The sequence below is a fragment of the Cyprinus carpio genome, chromosome A5 (genome assembly GCF_018340385.1).
Source record: "Cyprinus carpio isolate SPL01 chromosome A5, ASM1834038v1, whole genome shotgun sequence".
Taxonomy (NCBI): Eukaryota; Metazoa; Chordata; class Actinopteri; order Cypriniformes; family Cyprinidae; genus Cyprinus; species Cyprinus carpio.
In genome coordinates, this window is record NC_056576.1 from 4,727,298 (window position 1) to 4,753,170 (window position 25,873).

General features: G+C 33.8%; 3 protein-coding genes and 1 long non-coding RNA gene across 4 annotated transcripts in view; 2 read left to right on the plus strand and 2 right to left on the minus strand.

The window, feature by feature from the left end:
- The window catches only part of LOC109049845 (carbohydrate-responsive element-binding protein-like), a 30,232-nt gene extending 16,391 nt beyond the window's left edge, over positions 1-13,841 (minus strand). Inside the window, exons 1-5 of the mRNA XM_019067508.2 lie at positions 13,352-13,841; positions 8,857-8,963; positions 7,212-7,294; positions 6,976-7,065; positions 3,424-3,462 (exon numbers count right to left, since the gene is read on the minus strand). Of these exons, the coding sequence (XP_018923053.1) occupies positions 3,424-3,462; positions 6,976-7,065; positions 7,212-7,294; positions 8,857-8,963; positions 13,352-13,698 (666 nt within the window). The 5' untranslated portion in view covers positions 13,699-13,841. The remainder of the gene's footprint in view (positions 1-3,423; positions 3,463-6,975; positions 7,066-7,211; positions 7,295-8,856; positions 8,964-13,351) is intronic.
- Positions 13,842-14,973: 1,132 nt separating this feature from the next.
- Positions 14,974-17,462, plus strand: LOC122145144. Its single transcript, XR_006160146.1, has 3 exons — positions 14,974-15,302; positions 16,919-17,059; positions 17,153-17,462. It is a non-coding gene; the product is annotated as an uncharacterized LOC122145144 (long non-coding RNA).
- A 302-nt stretch (positions 17,463-17,764) lies between these two features.
- LOC109049884 (complement component 1 Q subcomponent-binding protein, mitochondrial-like) lies at positions 17,765-23,321 on the minus strand. The gene is made up of 6 exons (XM_042757285.1): positions 23,099-23,321; positions 21,335-21,485; positions 20,974-21,061; positions 19,771-19,866; positions 19,542-19,667; positions 17,765-18,487 (listed from the first exon to the last, which is right to left on the minus strand). Exons 1-6 carry the CDS (start codon positions 23,319-23,321, stop codon positions 18,338-18,340), a joined length of 834 nt encoding a protein of 277 aa, XP_042613219.1. The 3' UTR covers positions 17,765-18,337.
- A 154-nt stretch (positions 23,322-23,475) lies between these two features.
- On the plus strand, positions 23,476-25,316 carry LOC109049875 (zinc finger HIT domain-containing protein 3-like). The gene is made up of 5 exons (XM_042757297.1): positions 23,476-23,628; positions 23,729-23,766; positions 24,479-24,541; positions 24,660-24,743; positions 24,827-25,316. Exons 1-5 carry the CDS (start codon positions 23,561-23,563, stop codon positions 25,018-25,020), a joined length of 447 nt encoding a protein of 148 aa, XP_042613231.1. The 5' UTR covers positions 23,476-23,560; the 3' UTR covers positions 25,021-25,316.
- Positions 25,317-25,873: the final 557 nt, after the last annotated feature.

Genomic DNA, 25,873 nt, shown 5'->3' on the forward strand with positions numbered 1-25,873 from the left:
ACTTTTACAAAAATTTTGATGAAGACAGGAAATATAAATAAAATCTAATTCAAAATATTTACAAAAGCTGTAATAGTATATCAGTCTGTGCTCCAGCAAACTGTCGCTCACATGAGCAATAAACAAATGACCACAATCCAATGATCCAATCAATCATCAATGGACAAAATCAAGTCCCGCCTCTTTTAAGAAGCTTTACAATGTTTTATCAGATTTCTTCCCTTTGGAAGGTTTGACTGCATGCTGACTTTAACACAGAAAACACTCGGATTTGACATTCTACTCACGGTTTTTATTGGAAAAATCCCAAGTGCATCTGTTATACCTGGAGAGCTGTTGTCTTGCTGATTTTCCTGCTCTGCGAGCACTGAGGCTTGGCACGGGCCGCATATTTATAGGAATACCCACAATCAAGACAGCAGCGGCGATGATTACGTCTTTCCTGAAAACTACCTACGTTCTGTTTTCCACTTTCTTTCTTTCTTACGCACAAAGGTGGCAAATTATAGTATTGGTGCTAGAGCGTGTTTGTGTGTGTACGTGGGCCTCGGTGCTTACGTGTGAAGTCTTAACGACAGCAGTTTAACGCAAATGTGTAAAAGACAGGAACCCCCTTTCCAATCCCATTATGTTTTCATTTCTCAGTCTTGTTTTTTTTTCCAGGTTTCTCTGTTTCATTGAAGGTGAGCGGCTCTTTTGTTCCTGACCCAGTTCTGGCGGTCACACTCACGTGTGGAGGACGAGAGCAAACTCACTGCCTCCTGCTGGCACACTGACACACTGCACCTCAACACCAGGCACTGCAGGACAAACAGGGACATATCTGCAGAGATGACTTCGTCCCCTTGGAATTATAAGGTTCTATCTTAAAGTAAGCAATCAGAAAGATTTTGAGCTTCAAAGTTTTTGCATTACATTTGACTGTATAGATACAACTTTGCTGTTTATTTAAATAAAAAGTCCCAAAATGTACAGAACATTAAAAAAATCTATCACATAATATAAATAAGTTGTCACAGAATAAGAATATGTGAATAACTCAATTTTGACAAAAATGTCAGATAGAACCTTATAATTCCAAGGGGACGGCTTGGGTTTCTACTTTAAAGTGCATCTGTGGGATTTTTTGAAAATGTGAAAATGGTGCATCTGATCACTAGGTGAAATAACATCACATCTGTCTGAAGCACAAACCATTAAATTAGTATTGCATATGTCCAAAACCTCTCTTAAACCAGCAAAACAGAGCAGACTATTCAGCGTAGGCTGATTCAATTTATTTTTCTTTTTTTTGAAGTGAATCTCATATTACATTTTTTATGTTTTAGTCTCTTCTGCTCATCCAGGCTGCATTTATTTGATTAAAAATACACTTAAAATAGTGAAATATTATTATAATTTCAAATAGCTATTTTCAATTTGAATATCTGTTATAATTTTATTTTTTTGTTTTTTTGTTTTTGTTTTTTTTTCATTGTTTATTCAGTCTTCAGTGTCACATGATCCTTCAGAAATCATTCTAATATGCAGATTTGCTGCTCAATAAATTATCGTTATTACTTTATTGTATAATTATTATTTTTACTTCTAAGTACCAATGTAAAAAACAGTTGTCCTGCTTCATTTTTGTGGAAACCATGGTAGTTTTTTCATGATTATCTGATGACTAGAAAGTTCAAAGGAACAGCATTTATTAGAAACAGAAATCTTCTTATTGTAATTATAAATCGGCATTATAAATGTCTTTTTGATCGATTTAATGCATCCTTGCATTGTATTACAGTATATAAATATAGTAGTCACTGATCACCAAGTACCATGGTACAGTATTATCCGAAAGCATCAGCACTTTCATTTGTAAGCAAGGACTCTCATCATAAATCAAATTCATATCCACAGAGCAGCACATGAATAAACTGCCGATTCACATCTTGCACTATGTGGGTCAGATTTGATTAAATGCTGTTTAAGCCTGAACGTGCGTTTCTTTGACCGCCTCATCGAACAGAAGGGAAGATTAGCACTTTAGTCACTGAAGGCAATCAAACGACTCATTTTCTCATCCGTGTGACGGGCTGTGACGCACATGAATGCGTGCGTTTACGTCTACTCACGTTTTTCGTACATGGTGGATCCTTTAAATTTTTCAGCCAGCTGAGGAAAGCAAAATCTGAGGGGAGACTATTAATAGAAATGCTCTTGAGCTGTGCAAACATGACCTGAACCGCTAACCTACTAAAGTAAATGTTACACTCTACACTAACTCATCAATGATTCACACTAGGCCTTCAGCACAGCTGCGTTATGGCCCATAGATATGAAAGAGTCCTTCAAAAATGTCTGAATAACAAAAGAAATCTGTGCAAAATGTATTAAATTTAAAATATATTTTTCATTTTTTTTTTTTGTTAAAAATTATGAATAATTATTAATTTTACATGTCTTTTGATTTGAATAGGACTCCCCCAAAAAATAAAAAAATATGTATGGGTCACTAACATCCTTTAAGAGCCACAGAATGCTCTTGGTTACTGAATTATGATTGTTTATAAATTATATTCTAGAGATTTCTGGACCAGCCTCCTTTTGTACGCCAGATACCAATATTTTGAGTTGAAAAAAATGTAAGTTTAAATTTAAATGTATATTAATTAGTGGTCCTGGTAACATTTTATGTATAATGCATTATAAAGGATTCATAATGTACTTGGTAATGCATTAAATATTTTCATTAATAGTTGTAACCAAAGTTAGAATTCATTATACTATTTGCAGATTCCTCTGCAATTTTTTGCTTTGTCTTATGTTTTAATGCATTATACTTTCTAAAGGTGTAAGAATAAATAAATAAGTATTATTCATGAGATCATACAATGCATTATAATGTGCATTATAATTATGCATGGCAATGCATTCAAAATATATAATATTTCTTATAATAATATTGTTTCTAATAATAATCCATGTTTACTTGTGAGCAAGTGTTACTTTACACACTCACAAAAATCAATATCTAGCTGATGAAATATTTCATCAGAAAGGAAAACTATTCACTCTAGAATATCCCATGGCTTAGAAAGCATAGTTTTAATTTTCCCTGATATTTCCAGGCTTTGTGTGACCATGGGAAGTCTTTTCATAACACTAAAACAGTATTTAGCACTTGGTTTAATCAAAGTAGTTTGACTTTAACCACTCTATTTGTACTTTTCTTAAAGAGATAGTTAAAATGTTTGGATCCAAACATTCTTCAGAATATATTTTGTTGTGCTTCACAGAAAAAAAGAAGGTCATAGAGGGAGTAAATGATGACAGACCTTTCTTTTTGGATTTAAATATCTCTTTAAAGGTGAAACTTTTGCAAAACCAGACTATTTACTGTCATTCGCTGCATTAAGAGGGCAAGTTTCTCTGTGATCTTACCTTCTGTAGCATGGACAGCAGGTCTTTGCTCTTCTGAACCTAAAAAAAATACAATAAAAAAACATCAGACGAAGTGGTGCCTTACGATCCTAACGGAGATTACAAGTCAAACAGGAACTGACCTTAAAATGCTAAAAAAAACTCTTATCTTATCTTAACTTATGGATGGGTAAGTGAATTTTTTTTGTACGGTTTTGTTCACTTTGTGAGGTTGGCTGAGGTCAGAGATATTACTGGCCCTTGCTGTGAATATTGAACTTTGGGTTCTTGACCCAAAGTTGCTCCTGCAGTTTTGCAATAGTATCTCAACAGAAAAATGTTGTGTCATATTTTACTAGCTCAGGTTTATTACCTTCAGAAACACAACTGCATTCAATTTCATATTACAAACCAAAGATCTTGGTCATTTCGGGACGTAGTGGATGCGGTTCAGAAATCACTTAAAGGGGTCATATGATGCTGCTAAAAAGAACATTGTTTTGTGTATTTGGTGTAATGCAATGTGTTTATGCGGTTTAAAGGGTTACTCCACCCCAAAATGAAAATTGTGTCATTAATCACTTACCCCCATGTCGTTCCAAACCCGTAAAAGCTCCGTTCGTCTTAGGAACACAATTTAAGATATTTTGGATGAAAACCAGGAGGCTTGTGACTGTCTCATAGACTGCCAAATAAATAACAGTGTCAAGGTCCAGAAAAGGTATGAAAGTCGTCATCAGAATACTCCATCTGCCATCAGACGTGCAATCTGGGTTATATGAAGCGACAGGAAGAAAAACAAAAATATGACTTTATTCAATAATTCCTTTGTCAACAGTCTCCTCGGTGTCTCTCCATATCACCGTATGCTCTTCTGTGTCCTCTGCACCACAATGATGCGCTGTTTCTACATTTATTTAGCTTTGATTTGAAATAAAACAGCGCATCCTTGTGGCGCGGATGACACAGAAGAGCATACACAGCATACGGTGATATGGAGAGACACAGAGGAGACTGTTGACACAGGAATTATTGAATAAAGTCGTTATTTTTGTTTTCTTCGCTTACAAAAAGTGTTCCTGTCGCTTCATATAACCCAGATTGCACGTCTGATTGCAGATGGAGTATTCTGATGACGACTTTCATATCTTTCCTGGACCTTGACACTGTTATTTACTTGGCAGTCTATGGGACAGTCACAGGCCTCCCGGTTTTCATTCAAAATATCTTAAATTATGTTCCAAAGACGAATGGAGCTTTTACGGGTTCGGAACGACATGGGGGTAAGTGATTAATGACAAAATCTTCATTTTAGGGTGGAGTATCCCCTTAAGGTTCAAAAAACACATTAATATACATTATTGTTTCTCCTCTATGCCCCGCCTTTCTGAAACGCATCGATTTTTACAAAGCTCATCGTTTGAAAAAGCAAGGTGTGCTCTGATTGGCCAGCTATCCAGCGCATTGTGATTGGCCGAATACCTCAAGCATGATGGAAATGTTACGCCCCTCACCATACTGTGATGCGTGTCCCAGCCGTCTTCGACCGGTTCACTATGAAGATCCAGTTAAATAGAAAGATTTGTTTGCGATCCAGACATCAATAGATGAGAAAAAACTAATAAAACCCATTACAAATTAGGCATTTGTTGCATCCAGTGGGGACATAATTACAGATTATAAGATTATAATGACTTATACTGTCTTTTTACGCGTTGCGTTGCGTATCGCGCTGCGTAAACATAAAACCATGTCTGCATTTGTGATCTGAGAAACAACAAGCCTACTCTACACTGCTCAAAACTCACGTTTGAATCATCATTGACAAATTGTTTGAATACAAAAAACATGCCTACAGGCTGTGAGTCAAAAGCACCAGACTGTTGCAAAGTTTGAACTGCCCAACTTTATAGAAACAGCGGTTGTGCCACAGACGCATTGCAGGCTACTGGTTCAGGAAACAGTCCTCATCCTCCATAAAATGCGCTGCACACATCTGAATATTTGGGTTGAACTGTTCTGGAACAGTGTTGAAATACAACTCTTTTGGAAGGCCAATCAAAGTAGTTTTACTTTCACATCAAAACACACAGAAACTCCACAACATGGCAACCGCGGCAACAGAGAGAATAAAAGTTACGCCTTCTCTCTTTTCTCTTCTCTCGTGAACATTTGGGCGGCGTTATGCAAATCTTCCCACATGGTGACGTAGAGATGTGGGGGCGTGTTTAAACGAGGCATTTTAGGAGGGTGTGGTTGACTCTTAACTTTTATAAAGAATATCTCTTTGCATTTGAGACTTTAGTCTTTGCACCTTCACACATCTTCTTCATGCACCAAGAGCTTGTAACACTCCAAAGAGAAAGGAAAAACTGAAATCGCATCATATGACCCCTTTAAACCTTTTCATGTTGTGCCAACCAGTAAAGATGTCTCTAATCATGGCAGTGATCTGATGTCCTTTGAATCCACATTTTATGGTTGGATTATTGTGGTGATAAATCAATATAACATACAGAATGATCAATCAAACCATATCTTGCAATTTGCTTGGCCGGTTAACAGAAATGGTTGTACCAAATCTACTGAGAGCTTTGTCAGTTGATGAAGCACTTTCTGTTGTCAAATACTGCTCATGCAGCATCTTTGTTTTGATCGCGATTCAAATGCAGTGGTTGCCTCTGATTTTAAATGGAAAGAGCACAGGCAAAGCCTCAGTTTGTTTATATGAAGAGATTTCTTTTATTTGTGTTATTTATTTATTTGATTTGTGGTTTGTTTTAAAATGTCAGATTAGTTTTGCTGTTTGACATATTTCAAATTCACAAAGAAATGTGCAGCATTTTGTCCAATCAATAATAAAAGGACACCTTTTCATTTATAATTTGTCTTAAATCTCATTTTGTTAAAAATAAATTGTATGGTGAAATCAGTATCGTATTTAATCTTAAGTTGAGTGAATCGTTACATCTCTAGTCAATGACTATTCTGCAGTTTTATGTCTATCATGTGCTGTACTATATACAATGGCCTTATATTGGTCATTTATCACTTTCTAGACATTAGCACTTCAAACAAAAAACTTGCATTAGTCAACTTCTACATTTTTGTTCATTATGAGAAATCTGCTGTCTGGGAGTTTAATAATGAGAATGAATGATGGAATATAGAGAATAAACTACAGTTCAAAAGTTTGGAATCAGTCTTTTTAAAGAAATGGATGCTTTCTATTCAGCAAGGGTGCATTAAAATGATCAAAAGTAACAGTAAAGGCAAAGATCATGTGACACTGAAGACTGAAGTAATGATGCTGAAAATTGAGCTTTGATCACAGCAATCAATTATATTTTACAATATATTACAATAGAAAACTGTTTTTTTAAATTGCAATAATATTTCACAATATTACAGTTTTTACTGTATTTTTAATCAAATAAATGCAGCCTTGGTGAGCAGAAGAGACTTCTTTCAAAAACATTAAAAAAATCTTACCAACCCCAAACTTTTGAATACTAGTGTATCCTGGACATCTAATAGACAATTATATCCCATTATATTTGGTCAGTTACTCACTCTTTTCTTATAGTAAATCCTCCACTTGTGATATTCCTTTATCACCACCTCTATCCGTCTCTTCCAGTAGCTTCCCTCCAAAACAATCGCCTATAAATGCCATAAATAAACACATTAAGCACAGCAGGCGATGCCTTACATGTGTCAAACATCAAAATCTTCTTTTGTAAATTAAAACTCATTTATTGATTCAAATAGTGTGATTATTTCTGGTCCGTCTTTGAGGTGGGACTCACCTCAGGTTTGCCGTGAGCATCCGCCTCCGAACCCTCCAGCGGCGTAACAAACCCACACACGGGGTTCTTCCTTTTCTCCACATCTTAAGATATTTAACATCACATTTAATTTTTGTGGATCATTTTGCATTTCTGTGATTATTGTTCCAGTGGTAGGAAAGACCAACAAGCATCAAGGTACCATCACAGAACTTTTTTGTAAGGGCTGGGACTAACATAGACTAAGTTGTCCAATATTATCCAAAATGTATCAAGTTAAATTTATTTGTATAACGCTTTTCACAATACACATTGTTTTGAAGCAGCTTTACTGAAAATCATGATGTTTGAGTTTATAATATGTGACCCTGCAGCACAAAAGCAGTCTGAAGTCTCTGGGGTATATTTGTAACAATAGCCAAAAATACACTGTATGGGTCAAAATTATCAATTTTTCTTTTTTGCAAAAAATCATTAAGTTAAGATCATGTTCCATGAAGATATTTCGTAAATTTCCTACCATAAATATATCAAAACGTAATTTTTGATTAGTAATGTGCATTGCTAAGAACTTCATTTGGACAACTTTAAAGATGATTTTCCCTATATTTTGATTTTTTTTTTGTATGTTTTTTTTTTGTATTTTTTTCTCGGCCAAATATTGTCTGATCCTAACAAACCATACATCAAAGGAAAGCTTATTTATTCAGCTTTCAGATGATGTATAAATCTCAATTTCGAAGAATTGACACTTAAGACTGGTTTTGTGCTCCAGGGTCACATATAGTCGCATCTAGCAGATTAGAACTATAGGAGAATCTATGTAAGGGATAATGCATGGTCAGCTGTGCATTAAACGATTTTAATGCACGACGTGGAGGCATAGAACTGCTAGCTGTGCATCATCATTATCATGTCCATTTGCCAGCAGTGACAAGTTAATGATATTTGCAGCACAATATTTGACTGGAAGGATAAATGACGGTTATTTTCATCAGTTACGGCTCATTAGGTCTAGCATTCTGCCACCTTCAAATCAGACACAGAGGTGAAGAAAACAGTGATTTTACCTGCTCAATGCTGAGAAATATAACGTAGCAATTTAGTATACATGCTATTTTAATAATAAAAGTTGTATGGACAGCGCTGACAAGTTTCTGTGCTCCTGAATGTTTCTGTGTGTGTGCAGTGCGATCTCTCTCTCTCTCTCTCTCTCGCTCTCTCTCTGTGTGCGAGTGATGTGTGTGTGTGTGTGTGTGTGTGTGTGTGTGTGTGTGTTTTAATTAAAGCATCGAATTAATATAGAACGGTGCTTAAACTGACTTGGAACTACTTGTGCATTAAACAGTTTTAATGCATATCTGCCAGCCAATCAGAACCGAGTATTCAGACAGACCATGGTATAAATGCAGATAAAGTTGGACATACTTCTCTATTTAAAGAGCTGTGCACGCGAATAGTTGGATGCAATATATATCCAACTCTATGTACTGTATAGAGCCGTACAGTTTACATTTTGCGATAATATAAATAATCATGCAGCCAAGATTTGCTATATAGTGAACACATACTCGTCATTCATGAGGAATGTTTTACTAAAACAAGCTCAGAGAAACACTTAAGTAAGCTGTGTGTAACAGACTAGAAATGAGATCAGGAGACTCACACTGAATGAACCAGGCCCTCCAAATGCCGTTATTCAGCCGGATTTTATCCCTCCACAACAACCTCAAGCCTTTGAAAGACTTCCACTTTGGAGACACGATCTTCCCACTGAGGAGAAACACAAATCAGTTCAAACACCATTAGATGTCATTTTATTCCCATAGTTAATATAAACAACATAAATGAACTGAAATGTGCAGTAATCTACTTAGTTTGAGACTAAGACATGGTGATATTGCAGGACAATGGTGAAATCTTTCCTTTCACCCTGCTGGCTCTGTATAAACATGCTTTTCTCCATCCAGCAGGCATTTTTGAAGTCTGTTTGCAGTCAAAATAATTTCATCAGTCTAATGCAGCGACACAGCTGCCCATCTGCACATATTCTGACAGCACTTTACACCATTTACTGATGGTTCTAGTGCACTTAACCTCTAAAAACAAGAGACAAGTGAACTAAGAGTGCTGTGTTCACTCTGTTGCTAAGAGTACGGTGAGAATGATTGCTTAAATGTGGGATATGGCTTGGAATGAGAGCAGACCCTGACAAATAAACAACACCAATTGGACGTCATCAGGCTTAAAAATTAAATAAAATAAAATATCTGCTCCTCCATCCTGTATATGCCACTGCTAGGATACAGGTCCCGGGCAGGTCTGAAGTAAAACAACAAGTGGATGACAGCGGTAAAATATTTACTTCCAAAACTTTTTACTTCCAAATCGCCCGAACACATTTGACCTAAAATTCTTATTGTAAGAATTATTATTGCAGGCTCTTGCATTAGGTCAAATTAAATCAAATGACTACTCGAAAATATACAGTACAGGTCAAAAGTTTGGAAACATTACTATTTTTAATGTTTTTGAAAGAAGTTTCTTCTGCTCATCAAGCCTGCATTTATTTGATCAAAAATACAGAAAAAAAATGTAATATTGTGATATATTATTACAATTTAAAATAATTGTTTTTAAATTTATTATACTTTAAATTATTTTTTATTTCTGTGATGCAAAGCTGAATTTTTAGGATTTTTAGGATCATTCATTCACATTGGGATTCATTATCAAAGTTGGAAACAGTTCTGCTGCTTAATATTTTTTCAGAACATGTGATACTTTTTTAGGATACTTTGATGAATAAAAAGTAAAAAAAAAAAAAAAAAAAAAAAAAAGAAGAAGCTATGTTTTTAAAATATAAATATTTTGTAATAACAATATACACTACTGGTCAGTAATTTGGGGTCAGTAATTTTTTTTTTTTTTTTTTTTTAAATAAAATCAATACTTTTATTCAGCAAGGATGTGTTAAATTGCTAAAATGTGATAGTAAATAAAATATATTATTAGAATATATATTATTAGAATTTTTATTTTTATTTTGAATAAATGCAGTTCTTTTTAACCTTTTATTCATCAAATATATTAGACAGCAGAACTGTTTCCAACACTCATAATAAATCAGAATATTAGAATGATTTCTAAATGATCATGTGATAGACTGGATGTTTCATGTGACACTGAAGGCTGGAGTAATGATGCTGAAAATTCAGCTTTGCATCACAGGAATAATATATTTTTTTAAAGTATATTCAAATAGAAAACTATTATTTTAAGTTGTAATAATATTTCACAATATTACTGTTTTTTTTTTTGTTTTTTTGATCAAATAAATGCAGGCTTGATGAGCAGAAGAAACTTCTTTCAAAAACATTAAAAATAGTAATGTTTCCAAACTTTTGACCTGTACTGTATATATATATTGTTGTTGATAATGTCGACTAATCATTTCAGCCCTAGAGAACAATAAACAGACTTTACAAGAGTTTTTACAATTACTGAAGACTATGTGAGAGCTGCAATACTCAAGGGTGGTGGCACTGTTTAATATTTAGGGTTAAAGGTTAGTTTAAATATAATCAATAGAGTAATGCTTACCATAACAACTACCACTAACAATACCAGAGAACATTCAATAGTGTTTTTATTGCACTGATATCTCACTGTTCAATAACAACAGTCATTATATGTGGTGATACGAGCAGATGCTTCTGATAGCCTCTCTACGCTGACATGATTCCTCGTCTCACTTGACGTCAGGTGATTTGTGTGCCATAAATTACTATTGCTGACTCACGGCCAAAGAAAAAAAATACTGCAGTTGCATCACAATATAATTTTAACAGCTAGTGCGTAGGAGTTTATCTAGGTCTTTATGGAAATACCAAAGAATATTGAATGCTTAAGTAAATGCAACACTGCAAAACCTTGAAGTCTTAAACTTTAAGAAAGTAAACACCAGCATACTGATAAAAACACTTTTCATGGCCCAATATACTTACAAACCAATTAAGGTTTAAAGCAGGATTACCTAAACAAATGTCTCAGTATAGTAAATAAAACATTCAAGATATACTGGTCAGAAATGAGACAGCTAAAAAAACACAGTGCCGTCTGTCTGTGTGCGGCAATATTGTGGGTTAATAAAATGTGCATATGTTTTTGAGAAAGTATTCTCGTTATTCTGTAACTCTCACCTCGTTTGTCTTCCAACTCCTATCAAAGTCCACATGAGTTTTTTTTTAACTCAGTCAAGGATTTCACAGCTGTTTCGAAAGCAAGACTGAATTTAGTCTCTCTCACACCCACTTTTTACTGCGGTGAGATTTTATTAACTTGCATTAAAAAAAATGTTACAATTGTATAATGTATTTAAATGCTTAAAAGCAACTCAAAATAAACTTTTTAATTCACTAATTTTCATTTAAAAAAATCCTTATTTCTGAGTATTTAAATGTGTACATTTGTTCAAATTTTTCTGTATTCCCTGTTTAATATAACAATAAAACACTTCCACAAGGTGAAACTTCACTTGAAATATAAGTTATATGCACTGTTTTAATTTATCTGTAACTTTAGAGTAATTTTTACATTACAGTGAAGTAAACTGAAGTTAAACTGTAACTGTTTTATATCAGTACACACTGTCATGATGTGAATTCCACTTTAAATATATGTACTTTAACTGTTTCACAACTGTTTCAACATTTCAGTGAGGTATACCTTGATCAGTAGTATTGTTTTTTTTACAGATTTTTAATACACTGCAGTGAGTTGAATTGTAAATTATCTATAGTTTAATTATTTTATAAAGATACATTGCAATAAGGGTAAATTTGACTTAATGTAAACATTTCACCGAGACATAAGTTCAACTGCAGTATTTTTTCTGTAACGATTTATATTTATGTACAACCGAGGTAAGAACTACAAGTGAGGGGAAACATTTAATAGTAAATTACTGTAGTTTAACGGTTTTATAAGAATATAAAAACTAATGTGGTGAAGGTGGTTTTGTGTAATATTATATATATATATATTACAATATATATATATATATATATATACACAATATATATATATATATATATATATATACATATATATACACACATACTTAATAAAGGTTACAAATAGTTGAATTTATACCTCACTGAAAAGTATTCATTACTATAAAAGAAATTAAATTGGTGTACGACATTACAGTGAGCTGCATTTGACTTAAGGGGAGACACTGCAGGCAAAAACACAGTTTTTTCATGCACCTGTCAATTTTTAGATTTTGGGCTTTTTGGCTTTTCATAAAGTGTTTTTTCAGACTTATGGGGAAAAAAAACATCCAAAAGACACTGTTAAGTGTTTCTTTTATAGCACTTTATCTATTTGTGTCAATAGATTTCAATTACAATGCATATTTTTAAAGACCGGTTTCTCAAAATGAGTTTTTTCTCCAACACTGAGCCATAAATCTCCACTTTAGAGGCACTTACCCACACCGAACTTTACATATTTATTCCTGTCTATATTCTGAAGGTTTTTACAGAGGGATTTGTTCATATATAATTTTCTTGATTATATACAACATTTTATTCCTCCCAAAATTGTGAAAATATATTATTTTCTAGCTGTTTAAATTATTTTCTGAATTATGAAGTGACAAAAAAAGAAACCCAGAAACCCCTCTGTAAAAACATTTGACTAAACAAGAATTTTGAAACTGACTTCATCCAGTGTTCAGATTTTTGTAATAGAAATGTATGCAAATTAGTGCATATTTCATTCAATAATGCCTCATTTGCATATTTAAACATAAAATTTTTGAAAACTTGTAATACAAAAAGTGTTTGCAATTATCAATGTAATCAATCAACTTGGTAAGTAAGGTGATAAATATTAGTTTTTTCTTTTTTACCCTATTCACCTGCAGTGTCTCGCCTTATATGGTAAATTATATTTACTTTAATGGGTTTACAGTTATGTAAACATTGCATTGATTTTATAGCATTGTATATTTTGCAGTGAGGCAAAAAGTTGCACGCACTGTTTTACAGTGTCTGAGTAAATGAACTGTTTTGTAGTAATGTAAACACTAGCATGAGGTGAAATTGTACTTTATAGTGAAGCAGACATTGCAGTGAGGTAAATTTGAGTTTTACCTGTACGCCAGTGTCATGCATTCAAACAGGCGCGTGAGCGTGGGGTCGATGCTCAGCAGTCTGGAGCTCAGTGGACCGAAGCTGTAGGTCTGGCAATCCGGTTTATTAACGGTGTCAAAATCATAGTTATCAGCATTATAGAGAGCCGCGCTTCTCCTCCTGACTGAGTCACTGTGCGGCGAGGACACCATGAAGTGTCCGCTGTGGATCACCTGAGTGCGCCGGCACGACTCCAATCCAGCCCCTGCGTTCACACTGGGCAAGTGGTCCTCCGGATCCGAATCGGACTCTGAATCCGGTCCGATCTGCCTGGGCTCTGAGGTTTCTGAGTACTCTGCCTTTGCCATCGGTTCTGATCTAGTCCTGTCACGCTGCTCAAATGCAGGTCACTGAGAAAAACGCCATCTGAGGAGGCGCGCTTCACTCTCTACTCCACTGCAGACTCAGTGCGCAGCAGCTGCAGGTCAAAGATCAAGCGTGATAAAGTGATCAAAACCCACTGATTAAAGCTCTGACAGTCTGAACCCGCGCACAATTATGTAAGAGCTGATCTCTGTCCCATGCAGCTATTGATGTGTTGTGAGTGTGACATATTATGAGCTGCTTAAGAGTAAATGTGTCCTAAACATGCACTTTTTGTACATGTCTAGCAAAACGGATTTAAAATACTTTATTCACAAATGTAAAGTTTTAAAAACAGCACCCCAGTTTAATGTCTTTAAAAAGGAGCTAGCCATGTATACGGCCATTTGTTTAATCGGTGTGATATTGTTTAACCTGCTACATTGTTTATGGCTGTATGAATTTATTTAAGTTTATTTGGATTAATTTCTTGAATGGTGTTTTGTTCATCTGTTGTAGTATGATTAATATTAATGCCTCAGTCTGTGAGGACTTACAGCTGTACTTATGTTAGGCAGTGTTGTTCTGTCGAAATGCAAAATTAAACTAAATTAAAATTTTTATATATATTTATTTACAAGAAAAATAAATTACAAATAAATCAGTTATAGCCTACTTTGTACATTTTATTTTCATCTAAATAAAATATTTTTAATGCAAACAAAAGGTAATGTAGTAGAGCTAAAGTTCTGATATGGGATAATGTGTATCACAAAAGGGTAAAATAATTACATTTCATAAAATAAAAATAAAGACATGAGTGTTCTCTGGGGTAGTAACATATTAGCACACCATTTGTGGGAGTTGCTAGACTTTAATACCCCTTTAGTGGCTAAGTTTCCAAGATTTGACTGACTTCTTCTAATGCAGTATTCTAATATTCAGCTATTTATTCTTGGAAAGGGAAGGTTTGGCTAAACCTGATTGGGATGCGGTGTGAGCCAGATGTTTCATGGCATCCAAGAATCTGGCACATCCATTATAAATGTATAAATAGGGCATATTTTACTCCCAGTGTATTGTGTAAGATGAAGGTTAGATCAGATCCATACTGTCATCCCTGTAAATCTGCAGTAGGTTGTTCTTTGCACATGTTCTGGGAATGAAAACCCAGTGGTGTTTTCATTTTAGACTTTTGCAATCACTACTCTTTCAGACATTTTACACATGGATGTACCTCAGGACCCTCTGCTTTTTCTTCCCTTGGATGACTGCTCTCAAGATGAACTCTCATTAAAATAGGACTTTATTATCAGCAGCATGTACTGCTGCTAAAAAGACTATTTTAAAAGTGTGGAAAGAACCGCATGAACTATCAGCAGTGTGCCGTTGAGAAAAGCTTTGAGACACTGAAGTGATCAAATGACGGTGTGATGTTTGTCCCCAGCGCTGTGTGGAGCGGTCGAGGTTACTGGAGAAGTTCAGACAGATGGGAGAGGATTCGGATGGATCCAAGTGCTCGCTGCTCGTGCAGGAGGAGATGGAGGAGGAATGGAGCGCCTTACAGTCGTCCGATCACAGTCTCTGGAATGGAAGCGGCATCAGAGATGTGTGTATTGAGCACTGCTTTGCACCTTGCATTAATATTCAGTACCACTTCTTTTAGCGCCTCACCAACTCCAGCATTTGAAAGATCAGCAAACTCCTTTAAATCTTGTATTTATCCCTTAAAACACAAGTGATCTTTTCCGTTGGCACGTTTTACTATTGCTTTCAGCCAATATTTAAATTATTTGGTGCACAAATACTTTTCCAGTATAAATAAATAAGCTGTTTTGCTCACAGGATACACCTAATTATAAATATTGTAGGATATTTTGATTACATTTCTAGATTTCTTTTTAAATTAATGTTTTATAACAAAGACAAAAATAGCTACCATAAATTGCATTTTTTTTTAATAAAAATAAATTTAATTTGTATTAAAAAAAATCTTGCGTTTTATATTCACCTAAAATAATAAATAAATACAGACTTAAAAAAAATTAAATTGACTTGTATTAAAAAAATGTGTGTTTATATTAACCTAAAATAAATAAATAAACAAATAAATACAGACAAAAAAATTAAATTCATTTGTATTAAAAAGAATCTTGCTTTTATATTAACCTTAAATAAATAAATACATAAATAAAAAACAGACTAAAAAAATAAATAAAATTCATTTATTTTAAAAAATCTTGCGTTTATGTTCACTTAAAATAAATAAATACAGACTAAAATCAAGGATATTTTCTATCTTTTCACAACTTTTAGTCTTTCTTATTATTTTGATTTAGTTTTTATTTTTTTCTCTTCTTGCCTATCGAGTAATAGGGGTCAAAGGTCACTGCTGCTTTTTTATTATTTTAGTCTTTGTTTTTGTTTTGTTTTTTTTTTTTTTTATTTTTCTGGGTTTCCTTTTTTTTTCTTAAATTCAGATAAATTACTCAAAAAAACTGTAATTAATTAAAATGATGAAACCTATACAATTTTTTATTAAAAGTTCAACAAAAAAATTACATTTTATTTATAATTTTTTTTTGGGTTATATGAAATATTATTTTTTTTTTTACGGAATTATGTGTTTTGTTTTTTTTTTTTTCTGGTTTTCTTTTTAATTGCTTTCAGTTTTTGGATTTGCATGTCTAATCAATTGAACTCATAAAACTGTAACAATTTAATAATTTATTAACTTTTTTAACAGTTATAGGGCTTTATAATCATTCTGGATTTATAATTGAATACAAATATATGACCAAAAACGGTGTTGATCAAAAGAAGGTAGTAACTTAGTTAATCCTGTGAAATGTATTCAAATGAAAAGGTAACAATTTGAAAGAAAAAAAAAGTCTTTTTTAATTTAAAGTATTTAAAATGTCTAGATATTAATTTGTAGTCACTTTTTTTTTTTTTTTTTTTTTTTTTTTTTTTTTTTTTTTAGTTTTAGCTATTTTGGCATCTTAAGTTGAACTAAATGCAACTAGATTTAAAAAAAAGTGTGTTATATATATATATATATATACACACACACACACACACACACACACGCTTTATTTAAAAAAAAAAAAAAAAAATTCACCACTTTTTTTTTTTTGGTTTTAGTTAACTGTCATAAGTTTGATGGTAACCTGAGCCACTCAATAAAGTGGTTTAATATGAGCATCTTCTCTCATGTCTCAGCAGGGTAGGAACGTTACATCCGAGGTTTTGCAGAATTGACTAGAACGACGCGTAACGGAGCACATGGAGGACTGTCTTCACAGCCCCAGCTTCTCTGTGTCCTGTAACACTGACGGATCACCAAACCTCACGATCAGCTGCAAGGTATTCATATGCTTTACATTCAGAGCTGGGCTTGTTAAATTCATTCTGAACTCTTTCAATCAACTTGAAAGATGTTTTTTTTTTTGTTTGCAGGTGTGTCTGTCGTTCTGTGAGCCGTCCAGCCACACTGCAGAGAGTCTGAAGGATGTTTTACATGTTTTGAAGATATTATTTCTGTGAAATAGAGAATTATTTTAACCTTTGATTCATTTCCCTTATTTGAGAGTCATGATGTAAAAGTACATCTCTTGAAACTCTTGATTTGTCCGATCTGGAACATGCTATTAAATGCACCACAGCCATATTTTTATCCATAAGCTGTTCTAGATAAAATCTCACAATGCTTGTCAAGAACATGTCTCAGTCATTAACCTCTAAATCAGAAATAAAGCATGCTTTAGCAATATCATGGCTTTTGCATTGAGTGTATTTTAATGAAAATGTTGCAGTTAAGCACTTCAAATTCTCATTAATGTTGTTTAAGAGATGACAGAAGTGAATATCTCTTTATATTTGTTGCTCCATAGTTGTATTTTGACTGTTGATTAAAATAAATATCAGTAATCTTCATTGAGAATATCTGTCTAGACATATTAACACATTTTATTTTTTGCATTACAGTAATAATAGTTTTGGAAGGAAATGTATATGTTAGGCAATGCAGATACTGTAATGGTCCAAAAAAAACAAAACAAATTCCTTTTGTAAAATATAGAACGCTTTTATTTTGGTGAAATAAAATGTTTTTTGATCCTGTTTCACATACAAGATAATAAAACCAGTTTATTAAACACTTCAAGTTACTTTTTCAATGGATCGGACATCCGAGGTAAGTCTATGGTGAAGTGTTATTTCTGCACCAAAAATAATAACCGTTTCCAAACCTCCCCACATATTTTATCATTTAATCAAACTGGAAGTCCTGCCTAATTCATGCCAATTTAATAAAGTCACTTTTCAAGAAGTCAAATCGAGTCATTAAATTGAGATGCATAAAAAAAAAAAAAATGTGCCTTTTAGCAACACAAATATTATACTGAAATTAAATTAGAACAATCAGCCCAATATTTCCACTCCGTTTTATTTCTCATGAATGTTTCGTTCACATTCTCGACCCATAAACCCCTACGGTGACATCTGAACTGTAACCGGTGTGCACAAACATGACATAAAATTAAATAGAAAACTGTTCTGCCTCCGTCTTCGTCTTCGTCCAGTCATCACATCAGACCACGTGAGCCAGACACATCACAGAGTTTTGTGATAAATCTAGAAAATCTATTTGCATTTGACGAAAGTGCTGAGATCTTCCAGGAACTTGATGTACTCCTGATGCTCCAGCGCCGTGCTCAACTCCGTCAGCTCGTCCGCAAACGTGTTGTCGACGCCGCGGTCAGCCAGGAAGTCCATCAGATGGTCATACAGGGCCTAGAGAGTGTGAGGGGTCAGAGGTCACCGCTGTGCATTCGTTAGAGCTCTTTGAAATCGGTTTTATTTCTTCCCCATTTTCATTTTTCTGGATTCTAGTTTAATGGTTAAATTCAATTTCAGTAATCAAAATAATAATAATGAAACCTATACAATTTAACAACTATTTATTATCAAAAATTAAATTTTTAGGGCTCTGTGAATGGCCTGTTTTATTTTTTCTGAAATTCCATTTTAATGGCCTAATTAAATTTCAATAATCAAAAGGCGCGTTTAATCAATTAAATTAATAAAATAAAATGTTAAAAATTAAAAATTTTACAATAACAAGGCTCAATGAAATGAATTAAATTAATAAATTAGAGTTTTTATGGATTCCTTTCCCCCCATTTTAATCTTTCCAGATTCTGATTTAACGGTTATATTAGATTTTAGTAACTAAATTAAACTAAATAAATTAAATATTGAAACTATACAATTTAACGACAATTTATTCCAATTTTTACAACAAATTAAGCTTTTAAGTTTTAATTATTCTGGATTCAGTTTTACTATTTTAATTAAATTTTAGTAATAAAAAAGCAAGCCAATGAAATAAATAAATATTAATATATATATATATATATATATATATATATATATATATATATATATATATATATATATATATATATATATTTTTTTTTTTTTTTAGAAATTCTGTTTTTAATTTTTTTTTCTGGATTTATGATTTAATAAAATTACATTATCAAAAATTGTGGTGATCAAATTAAGGCACAAAACATCAACAATTTAATTAATCTTTTAAAATGCAATCAATTGAAAATGTTACAATTCCTTTTTTTCAACGTGAGGCGTACAGTTAAAATTAAAACATTCAAATAATAAAAATTGTTATATTCCTTAAAAAAAAAAAAATTTGTAGCAATTGTATTATTACTTTGAAAGTAGTCTATTGTGCAGAAGTAATATACTTCTATTAGAATTTCAAGATTCAAGTTAAATCAAAGTTTTATTTTGACAGGTTGCCATGGAGACAGTGTTTAGCTCTCACCCAGTCCAGAGAGTCTGTGTTGAGTGTGTAACTGGTTTCCTTCCACTCGACGTCTCCCTCCGGCTGGAAACTGACCTCACGGATGGCGAAGATGTCGCTCTCCTCCTCACCCTCACCGTGACCGGTCTGCTCAGACACAGAGCTTTGGATATGACATCCATTCATTACGTTCCACAAGCTCTTTATGATAACGGGACCCACAACAACGAGAGAGAGAAAACCCACCCACCTCATCCTCGGGGAAATGACAGTCAAACACTAGTGAACTCTTTACTCCTGGTTTGGTCACTTCAACCACAAAGTTGGGTGTTGAGACAATTTCAGGCTGAAAAACACAGTAAAAACATGTTAAAAACATGCCGTGATGAGGTACAAGCTAGTGCTCAGTTATGTCCCGTTTTTAAAGCATAAAGGGCCTCAGCATGCTTACAAGATGACTGAAAACGACTAAACACAAAACAAGCAATAAAATCAGCTAGAAGAACTAAAAATCAAGAGATTTCTTATTTTAATTGTTTTTAATCTGAAGAAGCAGGATTCACACAGTTTTGAAAAACATGATTTTGATTTTAACGGTGTGATTTCCAGACAGTAAAGTCACACAAATGAATAAAACTCAATGACTATGTGCATTTTTTGAATTTTTGTATATGTTTTTGTATTTTTGCAGTTATGTAAAATTTTTTATATGTTTTATATTGTAGGTATTGAAAATATTTGCTAACATTTATTTTAAAGTGCTTGTTAGTAGTAAGTAGATAACCCCAAAATTACTTATTTGTGTACTTGCACTGCAGCAAAGATTTTATATATGTATATATACACATTTATATTTTTTATATTCTCTAGATCTTTTATATATTATATTCTACGGTGAATTGCTTATGTTCCTCTCCTTATAAGCTGCTTTGAATAAAATATTTATTAATATAATTCATCTAATAATAATAATAATAATAATAATAATAATAATAAATATTTAAAAAAATGAATTTTAAATCTTATATTCTCTAGAATTATATTCCTTGGTGAATTGCTTATGTTCCTCTATAAGCTGCTTTGAATAAAATATTTATTAATATAATTCATATAATAATAATAATAATATTTTTATTTATTTTTATAATGATAATAATAATAATGATAATAAATATTTTAAAAATGAATTTATTTTAAATTTTATATTTTCTAGAATTAAATTCTATCATTATTGCTTTTGTTTCTCTACTGGAAGTTTGCTTTGGATAAAAGTGTTTGCATACTGCAAATTGACATTATGTTCACTTTCATGTAATAAAAAAAAGCCATTTTATTAATGCATTTATGACTCACGTGTGATTTCATGCTGCAACCTTAATCTTATAAAACAACCCAAACAGCAACACCTTGAACAGTTTGAGAAGATGAGGCGTGTAGTTGTCTGTGCTTTTACCTCGTCCTCCGGACTCTTCTGCGCGTGCTCAGGATCCTCCTCCAGCTGCGGCGGGATGCTGTTGTTCACGTTAAAAGTGATGGTGACTCTGTCAAACACAAAACCCCACATAAGCATAAATATGATCAAACTATTTCTGCAAACGACACTTGATGAATTTGCTCAATGCATCTATTAATAATAAACGTTTGCTTGTGTGCTCTTGCATGCAATGCAACTGGATAAAAACATCGGTTTACTCTAAACAGAACTGATTTATAAAGCAATAATGCACGTGTGCCATCAGCCCTTGAGATGTGAAATAGCCATCACGTTGCTTGCATCTGATTCTGGTGGAGCGGATTAAACACACAGCGCTTACTTCTCTCCGGACAGCGAGCGGATGAGTTTGGCCTCCGTGCCGTTGAGCTCGAGCTCCCAGCCGCCGGACATTTTAGGAAGACTCTTGTTCTTCTGGATCTTCTTTTCTTCTTTGATTTCATCGGTGAGGAACTCTGCAAACGCTTTATCACCTGCAGAATAAAGACAGAATTAATAGACAACATACTGTTCTAGTGCACTAGTGATGAACCACACCTCACTGGTGACTTCATATGACCCCCGCACAGGAGAGGAATAGAAAGACATGTTCAACTTTTAGAAAACACATCTCGAGAATTTGTGGGGTTTTATTCCATTCCGCAGTGTCTCATATGTTCTGAATCTCACTCGTGTGGTTGGCGCCTTGGCTATTTGTATTAAGCTATGCATAAATACATGATGCTGTTTTGTTCTTATTGTTTATGCAATTTACTAAATTACATCGGATTTATAAATATTAGTTTAGACGTATACACTTTTTCACAGACAGTCGTTATTTCAATGCACTGAATGATCAGTTTAACGAGGAGCTTTATTTTGCTCATCGCGTCCTAACACTTATTTAATCTGTGTATAAAACATAAAGGAGATATTTGTTTAAATTTTATTTAGTTTGACTGTTAAAACTAAAATAAGCTGTCGTTTGATTTCGTAAACTGGGTAAATTAAAAACACAGTGGTTAAATTTAAACCCTTTTTCTGCTGCTCATTGTTTAAGAAAGGTTATTAAAAAAAAGTCATTAATTATCGATACCCAACGATAATATGAAAGATTATATCGTGATCCTTTTTAAAAATTATATTGCACAGCCCTGCTTTTACCGTGGTACTTTTTATTAGTTACCGTCAGTAGTTTTACCATAAAAAACAACTTTACCATGCTACTTTTTAGTTTGTACCTATACCTTTTACCATAAAAACTAATTTACCATGCTACTTTTTAGTTTGCACCTATACCTTTTACCGTAAAAAAAACCAACTTTACCGTGGACTTTTTAGTTTGCACCTATACCTTTTACTAATAAAAACAACTTTACCATGCTACTTTTTAGTTTGCACCTATACCTTTTACCGTAAAAAACAACTTTACCATGCTACTTTTTAGTTTGTACCTATACCTTTTACCATAAAAAACAACTTTACCGTGGTACTTTTTAGTTTGCCTATACCCTTTTACCATAAAAAAACAACTTTACCATGGTACTTTTTAGTTTGCACCTATACCTTTTACCATAAAAAAACAACTTTACCATGGTACTTTTTAGTTCGCACCTATACCTTTTACCATAAAAACAACTTTACCATGCTACTTTTTAGTTTGTACCTATACCTTTTACCATAAAAACAACTTTACCATGCTACTTTTTAGTTTGTACCTATACCTTTTACCATAAAAACAACTTTACCATGCTACTTTTTAGTTTGCACCTATACCTTTTACCATAAAAACAACTTTACCATGCTACTTTTTAGTTTGTACCTATACCTTTTACCATAAAAAACAACTTTACCGTGGTACTTTTTAGTTTGCACCTATACCTTTTACCATAAAAAAAAACAACTTTACCATTCTACTTTTTAGTTCGCACCTATACCTTTTACCATAAAAAAACAACTTTACCATGGTACTTTTTAGTTCGCACCTATACCTTTTACCATAAAAACAACTTTACCATGGTACTTTTATTAGTTAGCGTTCATAGCTTAAGCATAAATATAGGTTTCTGATGGTAGTTGGCTCGTGTGAGTGCGGAGCAGCGTGTACCCTCGGTGTGCAGGCTCCCGCAGCCGCAGGACAGTGTGGGCAGAGCCCGTGTCGCGGTGAGCAGCCTCGGCCTGGATCCGGACGCCGCTCCGCTGCTGCTGAGGCTCCAGAAGGACCTGCTGAAGCTCCTGCGGAGGGACGGCGCGGGTCTGACGGCGGGAGCGGAGCTGCTGAGGGACAGTCGGGCTGCGAGCTGAACCGCGCGGCTCACGGACTTCAGCATGACGGAGGTCGTGTTCGGTTGAGCTCAGAGCTGCTGGACGCGGATCACACCTGATGACACACACGTGGGGAAGGACACCGCGACCTCAGCGCTCTAACACCGGAAGCGTTCCGAAACGGAAACGAGATAAAAGTCTTGCACGCTGTCAACAACATAAACACGTGGCTCCAGTAGCTACAAGCGGATTAATACAACTCGTTTTATTCTGTTTGTTTGCTTGTTGATCTTCTAGATCCGTCATGCAGCTTTGTGGAGTTTGTAGCGAACATGTTCCTAAATACAGATGTCCGGCCTGCAGAATCAGATAGTGAGTCATTCATTCAACACTTTATACCATAAATAGATTTATCAGCTCACTTTTGCTTTTGGGACAAATCCTGATCATAACACCTTCCTTTCCCTTCTAGTTGTTCAGTGAGTTGCTTTAAAAGACACAAAGATGATGGTAAGTCTCTACTAAGCTATTATTCTGTGGACAATTATTTAGATTACATTTACATTTATGCATTTGACAGAAGCGACATACGTTGCTTTCAATGTTTATACTTAATCAGTTCATGCATTTCTTGGGAATAGAGCCCATGAACATGATGATGTTCAACTGTTTTCTTCTTAAAAGCTTTATTTTTTTATTTTTTTTTTTTTTTTTTTTTTTTTTTTTTTTTGTTTGTTTTTTTTTTTAATGTATTAATTTCATTATTGTTGGTATAATTTTATTATTCGTATTATTTATTAGATTACTTTTATTACTAACTAATAATTAATGTTTTAATAAAATTGTTATTGATGATATTTATTATTGTTATTTTTAATTAATTATTTTTTACTGATTGCATTATATTTTATTATTTTCTACTGATATTATTTTTTTTGTATTGATTTATTGTTTCATGTATTTATTATATTTAATTAAATAGTATTATACTAATTATTATTGGTATTCATTCAATTATTTTATTATTACTAATATAAATATCATTATTTTTATTATTATAACTATTAGTAGTAGTAGTAATACAATTTTTGCAACTGTTACTATTTGCTATTATTATTATTAGTTATTTTGTACCTTAAACTTCCAGACTGCCCTGAGCACAAAGTCAAAAAATTAGTCAAAACCAAACTATTGAAGTGATTATTTCTCTTTCCTCTGACAGATGCATGCCATCCAGTTAAAGAATCAGATTCAGCCTCCAGCAGCTCAACACCAGCGAGCAGCGGTGAGTACATGATCATCAGTAATAGATGTGATGCTTTATGGGCGATCAGGAGAACTTTTCTGCCTCCTTTTGATGATGATTTTGAACAAAAAAGTTCAGTAAATGTGTTTGATTTCAGCTGAACAGCCGTGGACTGTCGAGGATCGTTTTGATGAAGACATTCAGACTGACAAAGTGCCGTTACAGAAACTTCAGCAGCTGGGTATGAAATGATAAACACCCCGTTCTCATGATCTGTAATGCTGTTTTTGTGAGATCAGTTCCAGACTGTTTTCATCCACACAGCTGATTCAGAGGCACTGAAGGGTCTGCTGAGGAATCCTCATCTCCGCCGGTTAATGATGTCCGTGGACTCGGCTGAAGATAAAGCCAAAGCCACGAAAGACGCCATGCAGGAGCCGCTGTTCGTGGAGTTTGCTGATCAGTGCTTAAAAATTATTGAACCGACAGAAGCAGAGAATGACGATGATGGCTTCTGATTGGACCGAACTGTCACATAACGGACCGATTCCTAACACAAGTGCATCAAGTTTTCACACAAATGTTAATACAGTCATGTACAATTTTGTACTAAACCAAGGCCTTTTGAATGCCAACAATGTCTTAAAGGAATAGTTCACCCAAAAATTAAAATGTACCCCACCTCAAGCCATACAATGATGTAAATGAGTTTGTTTCTTCATCAGATTTGGAGAAATGTAGCATTGCATCACTTGCTCACTGGTGGATCCTCTGCAGTGAATGGGTGCCGTCAGAATGAGAGTCTGGTGAAAAAGTGGTCTGAATCAGGAGAGAAATCCGCACAGATCAAGCACCGTTATATTGATGTATTTTGATGTGAGAGACAACAGGAGGAAGCGTTTTATGGATTATGGACTCATATTTTAGCCGGAAGCAACGGTCTGAAGTTAAAAACTTCTTAATGATGGATTTGTTTCTTACAAACACGCAGCTTCTGGCTTCTCAAGACATTAACTGATGGACTGGTGTTTTTTGTGATGTTTTTATCAGCTGTTTGGACTCTCATTCTGACGGCACCCATTCAACAAACTCCCCTACATCTTGGATGACCTGAGGGTGATTACATTTTTCATTTTGGGGTGAACTATTCCTTTACGAGACTATCTGCGGCGTAATTCCAGCATTTGCACAACTTGTTCTTCAGAGGTTTAAACATAGACTAAGAAACACGTTTTGTCATTCCTGAGGGATTTAGACTCCTATCTGACAAATAAACCTTTACGATAAAATAGCTGTCACTTTGTAGCATTTAGTATTCTGAAAATGTGTTGTTGAATATTCATGTTTTCTCAACATTACTGAGCTTTTGTG

Coding starts and splice junctions, on each gene's coding strand:
- LOC109049884 (XM_042757285.1), bottom strand. CDS start 23,321: ATGCTGAAGTCCGTGAGCCGCGCGGTTCAGCTCGCAGCCCGACTGTCC. Junction 21,062..21,334: donor CGCTCGCTGTCCGGAGAGAA/GTAAGCGCTGTG, acceptor TGTGTTTGACAG/AGTCACCATCACTTTTAACG. Junction 19,867..20,973: donor AGAAGAGTCCGGAGGACGAG/GTAAAAGCACAG, acceptor TGTGTTTTTCAG/CCTGAAATTGTCTCAACACC.
- LOC109049875 (XM_042757297.1), top strand. CDS start 23,561: ATGCAGCTTTGTGGAGTTTGTAGCGAACATGTTCCTAAATACAGATGT. Junction 24,542..24,659: donor CTCAACACCAGCGAGCAGCG/GTGAGTACATGA, acceptor GTTTGATTTCAG/CTGAACAGCCGTGGACTGTC. Junction 24,744..24,826: donor ACAGAAACTTCAGCAGCTGG/GTATGAAATGAT, acceptor TCATCCACACAG/CTGATTCAGAGGCACTGAAG.